This window comes from Heteronotia binoei, chromosome 16 (assembly GCF_032191835.1).
Source record: "Heteronotia binoei isolate CCM8104 ecotype False Entrance Well chromosome 16, APGP_CSIRO_Hbin_v1, whole genome shotgun sequence".
NCBI classification, from domain to species: Eukaryota; Metazoa; Chordata; class Lepidosauria; order Squamata; family Gekkonidae; genus Heteronotia; species Heteronotia binoei.
Window position 1 is genome coordinate 30,887,260 of NC_083238.1, and position 13,183 is coordinate 30,900,442.

Sequence of the window (13,183 nt, forward strand, 5' to 3'; positions counted from 1 at the left end):
CATCCTTTTTAATTACTGTTGACAGGCATTGATTATGTGGCATTGGATAATTAGTTGCCCTGGGAGGCTATATGTAGAATAAATAATTGCATTGGGATGGGTTTGAAGCCTCAGGTTCAATATTTCTAATTATCTTTGTGAATAGTTCTCTGAAGTTTACTGCTTTCATACCTGTAGTTCTGGCAAGACAGGGTGAGCAAATATGAATCCCGCATTTTGAACATTCTTCACACACACCCACACACTCCCCCTAAAAAAACCCCAGAAGCCTTTATAGTCTTGCATTTTTGGCACTGGCCAGCAATGTAGTTATAATAATAACTACGAGCCATAGTTCAGTGGTAGAGCATCTGCTTTGCATGCATAAGGTCACAGGTTCAATCCTCGGCATCTCCAGTTGAAAGTATCAGGTTGTAGGTGATGCTTAAGATCGTAGAAGAAGAAGATATTGGATTTATATCCCACCCTCCACTCCGAAGAGTCTCAGAGCGGCTCACAATCTCCTTTACCTTCCTCCCCCACAACAGACACCCTGTGAGGTGGGTGGGGCTGGAGAGGGCTCTCACAGCAGCTGCCCTTTCAAGGACAACCTCTGCCAGAGCTATGGCTGACCCAAGGCCATGCTAGCAGGTGCAAGTGGAGGAGTGGGGAATCAAACCCGGTTTTCCCAGATAAGAGTCCACACACTTAACCACTACACCAAACTGGCTCTCCAACCAATAGAGAACCAATGCCTGTAGTCTACCAAGGAAGCCTTTTGTATCCGGCTAAGTAGTATAAGCTCAGGATGATATGATTGGGGGAGGGGGGTGGGAAATCTATGGAAAAACCAGTCAAAGGTTTGCCTGCTGGACCATTTTTTTCGAGCAGTTTGTCTAGTTTATTGGCGGGTCTGATAGCTGGTATAGCACAGAGTCTAAGATGCTGAACTATAAATTCCAGAAACAAAAGCCATTCTCTCTGCACCTCAGCAGTCAGCAGTCGCACCTCAGGGATATTGCTACCAACTTAATTTACAGCAGTGGTGTAAAATTCCTGAATTAGGACCTTCCACTGGGTCAGAGGCAGGGCCTTTTTTGAGCAGGAATGCAGTTCCAGCTGGCTTGGTGTCAGGGGTGTGTGGCCTAATATGCAGATTAGTTCCTGCTGGGCTTTTTCTACCAAAAAAAAAAAGGCCTGGTCAGGGGGCCCCACCTACTGAGACATGAGCACTTACGAAGCCACTTTTGCCATTTTTGCCATGAAGGAACCTCCTTCATTTCTTTTCATGCATGGTGAAAGGAGCAGTAGGTCAGTGAGGTATAGTCATTCACTTGTGGAGAAGATTCCTTTGCAGCACTGATGGGTTCAGAGACCACCCTTGTTTGCAAAGGTGCCCCTTGCCTTCCTTCTCATCCCCCAACGCAGCCTGGCCACTCCCTTCCTCCAGGGTTGGTCTTTCAGTCTATACTGTATGGAATCTCTTGTCTACCAATAAGATCATAACTCTGGCTCCTTTTGTCCCTGTCATGTGATTTGAACATCAAGTGATTTCCTATCATTTATACTTTATAGCTCTGTGGGGCATTATATTACACTATGATTCCTGGAGCAGGATAACTGAACAGCGCATGAAGGAAACTGGGGCTAGGGTTGCCAACCTCCAGCTGGGGCTTGGGAATCTCCTGAAATTAGAACTCACCTCCAGGCCAAAGACATCAGTTCCCCTGAAGAAAATGGCTGCTTTAGAGGGTGGGATTGATGGAATTATATCCTACTGAGGTCCTACTCTGCCTTCTCCAGGGTCCACCCCCAAAGTCTCCACATATTTTCCAACCCAAAGCTGACTACCTAGGGTTGTACTACCTATAACCATAGGTACGTAGATTTTGGGTTTCAGTGAGCAAACAGTAGTTTTGGCAGCTTAAAAACCCTTGTCTCTGAGAATAATGACAGTTTCCCCCACATATGTTCACAGCCACCATTCTCCCAATTTGCTGCTGCTTTACTATCATTCCCCCTGACACACACACACACACACACACACACAGAGGTTTCTTTATAGTCTATCAGGGATTATTTAAGGGAAATAGCAGTGTCACAATTCTGACATCACTGAAGGCACACAAAACTAATTGGGAGAACTGCTTTCTCAAGTCATCGTGCTGTATAGGTATTTGTACTCTACACAGAAGCAATGCTGGGGGTGGGGGGGAATCACTCCTTTTCACCATCTTGAAAGGCCTTTGTTAGAATCAAAGACAAGGCTTCATGCTTGATTTGGCAACCAGGCTGTCCTTCCATTTCTTGCTCTCCCCTAAAACAGACTATTACAAACCATTTCATACTTATCATTGTGGAGCGGATCTTGATAATTTTTTTCCCTTTGTAAATATATATTCATTTGTCCAGGTTTACATATGAAATTGCACCTGTTTTTGTCCTCATGGAACAAATAACACTTCGAAAAATGAGAGAGATTATTGGATGGTCAAATAAAGATGGAGATGGTATCTTCTCACCTGGTAGGTTCCATTCTTGATATCTTGCCCCAAATGCTAAAGTGAAGGTAGTGCTGGAAGGAAATGAATATATGCCTTGAAGTGTGGATTAAGAAGTATTCCATCTACTGCATTAATTACTCTCAGATCACCCACAAAGCCTTTTAAAAATAATCTGTTGATGCAGTTATGACTTTATTACAGCTGACAAGCTATCTTTTGGGAAAGTTTGTATACCATTCCTGATGTCTTTGGCATGGTAGAAAGTTTCTTAGGAACTTCCGTTTATTCTGAAGCATCCTTTGAAAACTCACTGTGTTAGCCCTATCTGAGAGAATGAGAGATCCTTTGAGAAATAAGAATTGTTTATTCTTGGATCCAGAAAACCATATGGATAGTTCTGTGGAATGTATCTTTACTGCTGGCCCCTAAACCCTGTCTCCAAAGATGTTCCTGAGGGGCAAAGGCCAATTGGGAACAGAGTGGGATATTTCAAATGAGGCTGCAGTGGGAAGCCAGCAGAAATCATGAGTTTCCATTTACACAAAAGGACCCAGCCCTCTTTCATTAAAAACCTATAGTCTGATGGATCTCTGTTATAAATTCTTGCATGCTTGATTCAGGTGTTCACAGCACATTTCACTAAAAATGCTTTTCTACCTTTGTTCGTGTAAAACAGAGGTTCAGGCCTCTTCATTTTATAGCTCAGATCAGGTTTTTTCTTTTCTTCTCTTTTCATTTCTCCCCTAATAATTATCATGCATTCTATTACAGGTGGTGCTATATCCAATATGTATAGCATCATGGCTGCCCGCTACAAGTATTTCCCAGAAGTCAAAACCAAAGGCATGGCTGCAGTGCCAAAACTGGTCCTTTTTACCTCAGAACACGTGAGCTCAATTGCCTCATGTGAGGCTGATTGATTATAATTTCTGTAATTACTGGGGGAGGGCAAAGGGACAATGCATTTCCATTCCTAGCAGTCCAGCTATGATGAGACATACCTGCTTCATTTCATTCCTTCCATCCCAAATGTCAGCTTTTGGGAGTCTGCAGCTATCACAGGAAATTTACCTCAAAACAAACTATTAATTGCAGGCAGATTTTCATCTTTTACATGGCTGTCAGAGAATCATTATAATATCACCATGAAACATTCTGCAAGAGAGAGAAAGAGAGAGAGAGAGAGCACAATCCCTTTTTGAAGAAAAATCCTCAGAGTAAGCATGTTTGGCTTGTGAGGAGAGTAGGGTCTTCCATCTAGGAGGGTAGGGCTACTTAGAGATGGAAACAGGACCAGCATCTCTGCAATTAATAGTCAACTTTTGGGATAGTGTACGTGAAATGGCTGCCACATGGACTGCTTTAAAACCCTTTGTGTGGCAGAGGTGCCAGGGGGTTTTTATGCAGTAACTGGCCCCGCTGATTTTAGGATTGTTTTCATTTGTGTGTTCATCAACCAGAATGTCATTTGGGGTTGTTGCATGGGTTGGGGAGGATGGAAGTAAAAAGATTCCCTGGGGGCAGGACACAGCAAGGTACTTCGCAGAATTTAAAGCTGTTTTTAATATATATTTTAAAAATAAGCTAACAAAAAAGTAATAAATTTTCAAAAACATTTTATGTTGGCTTCTTTTAATACTTTAAAAGATGCCAGCCCCTGTGGTCAGCCCTGTGAAGAGCCACCTGTGTAAACCAGTAGCTCATTTTACCACATGCTCACAAGCTGCAAGACTGGGTTGGGGTTATGTTTAATTACAGGCCTTGCAGTGGTCAAATTTGCAAGACATGAGATAGAGACACATAAGATAGATCACTGTGTACAACTGCCTGTTGTAACTGGATTTAAAGCTACCACCATTTGTTTGTTTGACTCTGGATGGGATGGGGGAAATTACTATCTTGTGGAGAAGATTCCCCAGTCTATATGATATTGGAGTAGAAATGTAAATTCAAAAACGTATCTTGTAAATTCAAAAAGTGAGTCTTAAAATCTTACTTATCTCATTTAAACTAACCCTTTGCCACCCCTCTCTTTAAAGCAGTCAAAGTGGCATTAGAGCCAGATGGGTATAGTGTCAGACTAGGATCTATGAGACCCTGGTTCAAATCCCCACTGTGCCACAGAAGCTTCTGAAGTGACCTTGAGCCAGTCACATACTGTCAACTGAATGGATTTCAAAGGGTTGGTGTGAGGATAATATGGAGAAAGGAAGACTGTTTTGGGTTTGCATGGGGCTGGGAAATACCTGGAGATTTGGGGGTTGCAGTCTGGGGAGGGCAGGGTTTGGGGAGGAGAAGGGAGGGACTTTAACGGGATGCAATGACATTGAACCCATTCTCCAAAACAGCCATTTTTTCCAGGGGAACTGGTCTGGGCTGTCTGGAGATGTACTGTAATAGTGGAAGATCTCCACGTGCTACCTGGAGGTTCGCAACCATACACGGAAGTCTGGAAGCTTGTTAGCACACAGAATTAAGGCATAGGCCTTATCAGTTGCATTTTTCTTTTTTTAAAATTAATTATTTTTTAAAAAAAATTAAATTGCTGCCTCAACCTCTCTTGATAGCTATCTGAAAACACAGTCCCCAACATTAATATATATATATATATATATATATATATATATATATATATATATATATATATATATATATATATATATATATATATATATATATATATATATATATTTAAAACTTTCGCCTTGTGGAGATCCTTCTTTTCAGTTTTGTGAAAATCATCAGACTATTCCTTATTGGATCTTGCCTGTTCACTGCCATCACTGCATTCACCCAGCTGTTGCCAGGAAACCGCCGCCATTGATGAACACTTGCTTGATGGGCTCCCTTTTAGATGTGCAGCATTGGCACATGGCTGGAAGTGATCCCTCTGCCGGCAATTGTTGGTACTACACAAGGAAACATGAATTACAATGTCATTTTTTTTAAAAAAAAGTTATTCTGTTTTTGTCACTGTTCTTATTGCAGAGCCACTATTCCATGAAAAAAGCTGGATCTGCACTTGGCTTTGGAACGGAAAATGTGATTTTGGTAAAGTGTAATGAACGGTAGGTTGTTAGATGTTATTCATATGTAGTAATAACTGTGCTAGTGGTATTAAGCGGCTAATGGCCAGTTACCAGGGCCGGTCCTGCCACTTGGCAAACTAGGCAGTTGTGTAGGGTGCTGGCCTTCTGGGGGCACCAAATTGGGTGCCCCCCCATGTGACTCAGTGATGTTTCAGCGCGGGGGAGAGGGGTGCCAGAAGTTAGCCTTGCCTAGGGTGCCAGACAGTCTAGCGCTAGCCCTTCTGGTTACCAAGATTAATTTGATTCATTTGTGGCTGGACCTCTCTCTCTTTTTGTGTGAGTGTAGTCCTATTTATTTTGTTTCAACGTCTTGGATTTTGTTTCACTGTGATTACAGGGGCAAAATAATACCAAGCGATTTGGAAGCCAAAATTCTGGAAGCCAAACAAAAGGTAATTTCTGTCGCTGTTGTCTTAAGTAATATCTTTTACGTTTAGATTGCAATGAATAAGCTATATTTTTCTGCCTGTGCTTAAGTTGGCTAAATGGAACTTCCATGTTCAGAAGCAGTATACCTCTGAAAACCAAGCACCTCAGAATGGCCCTCTCCTTGTTATCCTGCTTGTCCACAGGCATCTGACTGGGAACTATTGCCTTCTGGAAGCACTAGATTCTCTTGTCTTCTCCAGAAAAAACTTGTCTTACACTGTCCTTTATGTCCTATTACATACCACTCAAGATGATCAATTTTATTTTGAATAATACAGTCCATTACTGTGCTATAACAATGTCAAAAACACAGCATAATGTTAAGTCATACTTTTGAATTTCACCAAAAGACCACCACCACCACCATCATCATCATCATCATCACTGGTGTGTCCATACAATAGATACCTATTGGGTAGGGAGGAATTCACTGAAATACTTTCTCTCTGCTATATAAGTTCATGTTTTTTGCAACTGCCTCACAATGAGACCTGTCCAGGGAACTACATCAGAATGAGCCAGTGCACATCATTCGTTTGTTTGTTTGTTCGATTTATATCCCACCCTCCCTGCCAAAGCATGTTCATGTATATACATGAAATATAAAAATACATTAGGACATAAAAACATAAAATCATAAAAATATCAAAACATTTCAAGTGCTGTATTGATCTTAAAGTGGTAATCTGTTTGATAAGATGGGTAGCTGCCTATTCTTTTTTATATTAAGTTTTACTATTCTGCTGTTCCAGCTGAATGTTCTATATAAAAACAGATCTTAGATTCTATCTAAAAACAGGACATCAAGGCCTGTCACTGACTTAAAACAAACAGACAAAAGCTAGAATTGCCAGATACATTGATTGTATTCTCAAAGATACTCTCCCTTTGTGATTATAGAAAGACATGGAGTTGAATCCAAGGGTTTTTATAGAACAGGGTTTCCCAAACTTTTCTTTTCCATGGCCCAGTTATTTTTACACTTCTCCTTCGTGGCCCACTAAAATTTGGAGGTGGAGCCAGGAGACTTTGGTGGTGGAGCCAGGCGACAGGAATTTTGTCATTTCCTGTGGTGTCACTTCCAGGTCAAGGGCCAAGTGATGTCACTTCCAGGGCACATTGAACCAAAACTCCACCAAAACAAAAACTCCACCTTTTCCTGTGATGTCACTTCCAGGGCACTCCCCCAATCCTGCCTCTTCTTCTGAAGTAACTTCGTTTTCAGAAAAATATCTCTGAAACTCATGCTGAGCCAAAATGGGGGTGGAAAGTGGGTGATCTGCAACTTTTTCATACATTCCCAGGGTCCTCTCTTTCCACCCACACACCTGCACGCACCTATCTGTTTGTGTGTTCTTCTCCAGCTTGCAAGCACTCCTAATGCCCATGTTCAATTGCCTGCACCACCTACACACCCCTTTCCTCAACAACACTGGCCAGTGTATACAGTTGGGAGTGCTGTTGCCATTGCCATCAGGAATGCTACACTGGGCCCTGGCAGCTGCTGTACCTCAAAATATGCTGACACAATTAATAGGCCCTTCCTTCAGCTGCTACTACTGGAACTCTTCCTCAAGCTACAACCAAGCTTGCTTGGTTTCAAGAAAATCTTTTGACAGCTATTTTTCATACTTTTCCTTGACTGGGAAATTGCTGTGAAAGGTAGCAGAGAATTGTACTGCAATTAATGAATTAATTTCAAGTTATATAAAGTCCATACAAGATTTTCTGCAGTTATCTCAAAAAGAATATTTATGAGGGGTTTGCAGCTTTTTACTGGCTATGTTTCCCATGCATTTAAAAGCAACCTGTTGTGCAGATATTTAGTCAGTGAGCTTCTTTCATCCTTTTTAATATCTACAGGATGAGTTTAATTTTGGTGTCAGACAGCTGTTAAAAGCAGGATAGCAAAATGGTGTAAGTTCATAGTAGCATCACTTCCAGTGCTGTTGAGATATACAGCAGTAATCTCCAATAATCTCTTTCTGCCCCACACCTCTCCCACTCACACAGAAATCTCATAGAAAGGCCAGCTGGCTACAACTGGGGGTGCAAATTTTTCATTGACAGAGCTCCTATTTCTGCAACAACAGTATGATTAACCGAAAAGTTTCATCCAGTAAAAATGGAAGCAAAGAAAGGGAAAGAATGAAATTGAAGGAAAGGAAAAGAAAAGAAAAGAAAGAACATAAGAACATAAGAGAAGCCATGTTGGATCAGGCCAGTGGACCATCCAGTCCAAAATTCTCTCATATAATGCCCAAAAAGCACCAGAATGTCCACCACTGGGGCCAGGGCACTAGAAGCCCTCCCACTGTTGCTTCCCCCCACCCCCAGCACCAAGAATACAGACAGAGCATCCCTTGCAGAGGGAAAAAGAAAAAAGGGGGGACAAAGGGGAAAAAAGCCTTACTCACCATCAGATTACCCCAGCCAGCAACAATTCTGCCCAGGAGTCGTTTGGTAAAAAAATAGCTACTGGAATGCCCACTCCCCACCCCTCCCGGCTGAAAAAAACACACACCCCTTCTTTGCTACCCAGGCCTCCTGGGGAAATCTCCCCAAAAGAACATACTGCAAGGCACATGAAAGCTCATACCTTGAAGAACACTTCATGGATCTAAAGTGCAGTAGACGCCAGCTTTTCTCTCAAACACCGGGAGAGGGGGAGAAGAAAGGAGAGACAGCCCAGCTCCTCTCTGCACAACACAGAGACAGGGAAGGAAGGAAGCCAAACAGAGTTCAGGCTTTGTAGCCTGTGTCAGTCGTCAAGGCTAGCTTTTCTCTGCACAACACAGAGACGGGGGAAGGAAGGAAGCCAAATGGAGCTCAGGCTTTGCAGCCTGTGTCAGTCTTCAAGGCTAGCTTTTCTCTGCACAACACAGAGATGGGGGAAGGAAGGAAGCCAAACAGAGCTCAGGCTTTTCAGCCTGTGTCAGTCTTCAAGGCTAGCTTTTCTCTGCACAACAGAGAGACGGTGGAAGGAAGGAAGCAGAGCAGAGATCATGCTTTGTTGGGGGCGGGGCTAGCTTTGGCTTTTCTTGTGACCCGGTACCGGGTCCCAACCCTGCAAATGGGAAACAGTGGTATAGATGGATGTTATGCATGTCACGCTAGTGATTTCCAGCAAACCCTGAAATACTCTGCGAAGGATCAGGGAACCTTCATCAACAAATGTATCACAGCATAGGGGCTAAAGTGAAAAAGAAGGAAGAGGAAGCATGAGAGACAAGGTTTTCCATATGCACAAATGGATGATGGATGATTCTCACAATGCTCTCTCTTTACTGCACCTCCCATGGTGTCTTTTACTTACATGGGTTCCCAGCTTCTCAGCAGACGATTTAATACAGGCTGACAAGGGGAAAAGAAGGTGGGGAAAAGATCCATCTCCATGAACTTTTTAAACTTGTACTACCAACTATGCCCTGATCTGCATAGCCCATGCTAACCCAATCTCATCAGACTTCAGAAGCTAAGCAAGGTTGGCCCTGGCTAGTATTTGGATGGGAAATCTCCAAGGAATACCAGGGCTAGGATGCAGAGGCAGGCAATGGCAAATCACTACAGACCACAGGGTCACCATGAATCAGCTGTGACTTGACGGGACTTTCCACCACCACAAGCACTAGCACCCAAAGTGCCATGAAAAATAGATATCTTGAATATATTATTTATTTAGGATATATAATAGATTTCCATGGAACAAATCCCTTCCTGGCGTATCCTTTTCTATTTGTTGGACATAGATGATGTACTTCCTGAGGGTTTTCAGAAAGTCTAAGGAAAGAAAACGTAATGGTTAACTTAACGCTCTTCTCCCTCCTCAAATGAACACACACAAAATAACCCTGGAAGATCTGTTGCAATTTAAAGAAGTTTCAATTCCACTTTTAGCAGCTAAATTTGACACTTGTAATTCTGGATAAACCTCTTTCCCTGTTTTACCCCGCAGGGATTTGTTCCCCTTTATGTGAATGCAACCGCTGGCACAACAGTTTACGGGGCCTTTGATCCAATTCAGGAGATTGCAGATGTTTGTGAAAAATATAACCTTTGGCTCCACGTAGATGTGAGTAACTGAAGAAACATTATTGAAAGAAGGGGAGAGCTTCATTAGGATTATTTATCAGTTATTTGTGTCATACTGAGATCTTAGTAAAAGGAGTCCATGTTTTCTTGTTCTGAGGGAAATGTGAAACCTTTTCTAAAGGCTCTGCGTATGTATTCATGTGAAATTCAACACAAATTAACCGTGTTTACCGATGGAGTTAGGATTAACCGTGTTTACCAATAGAGTTGAAGACATCTTGAAGATTTTAAATTTTTCTTCCATTGCTTTCAGGCTGCCTGGGGAGGTGGCTTGCTCATGTCCAGAAAGCATCGTCATAAGCTGAATGGAATAGAAAGGTGTGTCATCCTTTGTATTGGGATTTTAATTTTTTTAAGAGACCTCAGCTATCTATGGCATTTCGCAGATACCAAGGGATATATTTCTTCCCATTTCAAGGTTGTTACTAAGCTTTTAAAACCAAATGCCAAAAAAATTTCACCAGCATCTGCTAAACATTTCCTTCCTCTGATACCAAAGACTCACCCTCCTTGAATGAGGGAACCTTTCCGCTGCTGCAGCCTGCCCATAGAGGACTAGGGTTGTCAAGTCCAATTCAAAAAATATCTGGGGACTTTGGGGGTGGAGCCAGGAGACTTTGGGGCGGAGCCAGGATGTGATAAGCATAATTGCACTTCAAGGGAGTTCTGGCCATCACGTTTAAAGGGACAGCACACCTTTTTAAATGCCTTCCTTCCATAGGAAATAATGAAGGATAGGGGCACCTTCCTTTGGGGCTCATAGAATTGGACTCCCTGGTCCAATTGTTTTGAAACTTGGGGGGTATTTCAGGGACAGGCACTAGATGCTATACTAAAAATGTGGTGCCTCTACCTCAAAAAACAGATCCCCCCAGAGCCCCCGATCCCCATGGATCAATTCCCCATTATTCCCCATTAATCATTCTTCATAGGTAATAATTGCCCAGCAGACATTTCCCTCCCCCACCACCACTTTCTGGTGACCCTAAGGTGGGGGGGAGGGCCTCCAAACCTGGGGATTGGCAAACCTCTCTCTCTCTCTCACACACACACACACACCAGAAGGACATCTGAAAAGAACAGGGGCTACGCTGCTCTCTCTCTCAACCACACACACACTTAGTTCCTCTGAAACGAAAGCAAAACAAACCAAGGGACTGTATTGCTGACCCTTCCCATGAAATACTTCCTGCTCAACTTTAAAGGCACACAGACACACACACATTTTGAAAGGGATCTGTTTGCAGGTTTCTAAATCTGCCTGAGATCTAGAGCTGAATGGTGGCTGTGGGCGCGGGACTTCCCCCACCAGCCAGCTGGTTGGGGGCGGGAGGAAGCCTATAAAACTGGGGGACCCCCGCTGGAACCTGGGGATTGGGAAGCCTATAGAGGACCTTTCTCCCTGCAGCCTTTTCCAGAGAGAACAACTTCCCTTCCTAGCTGGGCCTATTTATGCTTCCCTCCCAGGTCCCTCTGGGCTAGTTTTCCCTTCATAACTCTGCTACCCAATCAGGGGGGACAGAAGGAATCCTAGGAAATGTAGGCTCCTGTATCTACTCCTAGGTAGGCCTCTCACCGCCTTCTAGGCTGCATTAGGCCTCAGATCATGGCATATATTTGAGCTCTGCATGATGACGCCTTGATGGATCCCATTATTAAACCTCAGTTTTCCATTAATGGAATTGGATTTCCTTGTTCCTGTGATCCAGTTGGGGCCCAAATGCTGCTCCTGGGGGACAGGAGATCCCCATAAAAAAAAAAAGAGGAGAGAAGTCTTCAGGAGTGGGCAGATGAACCCCCGGGCTCTTCTGTTAGCAGAAATTTACAATGGGATCCAAGTCTATCTGTCTAAAGACAGACTGGTTGAGTCATGGGGTGGAATGACTTTCTAGATGCTTCAGACTACTATGTGGACCTTCTCATAGCAGTTCTTACATTTGAACACATAGAATCACAAGATGGTTGCGTTCTTGACATCAGATTTACTTGTCACTTGCTGGATACCCTCTTCATGGAGAACATATGAATTGCTGTCCTAAGGAAATAACAGATGCTGACCAGCATTTTGGTCAAATCCCAATGGGAAGTATCAGCTGAACAGCCCATTCACTTGAAACTACTTTGAAGGAATGGAAATTGCCACACTGCTGTTCTTGTTAGGGTTGCTTCCAGAAGGCAGCTCTTGCAGGAATGAAGTTATAATATTGGCTAATTAGCATTGTTCTGACAGTAATTAATTGTCACTCATTACTGTATCAGCTCATCTGTGTGGTCTCTTAAATAGTAAAATTAATCTCAAAGGAAGAGCTTTTCTGTGTTTGATTCCCAACTTTGACAGTTCGATGTTATAAAATATGATATTGTTTGTGTCACAAAATAAAAGTATGGACAGATCATCTCAGATAACCTGGTATACACCATCATGAGTTCTAATAGTGTATTTGTTTATATGTTATTTAAAGTCCACCTTTTTCACTTGGACTCAAGGCGAATTACACGGAGTGAGTCAATACAATTGACAGATGGAACATTTGGCAAACAATGCAGTAGAATTAGGGTTGCAGAACCAACCAGAAGTAGGGTTGCCAAGTCCAATTCAATAAATATCTAGGGATTTTGGGGGTGGAGCCAGGAGACTTTGGGGGTGGAGCCAGGAGACATTAGGGGTGGAGCCAAGATCAAGGCTGTGACAAGCATAATTGAACTCCAAAGGGAGTTCTGGCCATCACATTTAAAGGGACGGCACACCTTTTCAATGCCTTCCTTCCATAGGAAATAATGAAAGATAGGGGCACCTTCTTTTGGGGCTCATAGAATTGGACCCCCTGGTCCAATCTTTTTGAAACTTGGGGGGTATTTTGGGGAGAGGCACTAGATGCTATAATGAAAATTTGGTGCCTCTACCCCCAAAAACAGCCCCCCCAGTGCCCCAGATACCTGCAGATCAATTCTCCATTATTTTCTATGGGAATAAATTTCCATAGGGAATAATGGAGTTCCCAGCAGACATTTCCCTCCCCTCCCCCCGCTTTCTGATGACCCTGAAGCGGGGGAAGGGTCTCCAAACCAGGGGATCCCCTGCTCCCACCT

At 43.0% G+C, this 13,183-nt stretch overlaps 1 protein-coding gene across 1 annotated transcript in view; it reads left to right on the forward strand.

Annotated features, from left to right (window-relative positions):
• Nucleotides 1-13,183, forward strand: part of GAD1 (glutamate decarboxylase 1) — a 79,358-nt gene that overhangs the window by 54,801 nt on the left and 11,374 nt on the right. The window contains exons 7-12 of the mRNA XM_060257285.1: nucleotides 2,392-2,504; nucleotides 3,255-3,370; nucleotides 5,472-5,551; nucleotides 5,910-5,964; nucleotides 9,957-10,073; nucleotides 10,347-10,411. Coding sequence (XP_060113268.1) covers nucleotides 2,392-2,504; nucleotides 3,255-3,370; nucleotides 5,472-5,551; nucleotides 5,910-5,964; nucleotides 9,957-10,073; nucleotides 10,347-10,411 — 546 coding nt within the window. The remainder of the gene's footprint in view (nucleotides 1-2,391; nucleotides 2,505-3,254; nucleotides 3,371-5,471; nucleotides 5,552-5,909; nucleotides 5,965-9,956; nucleotides 10,074-10,346; nucleotides 10,412-13,183) is intronic.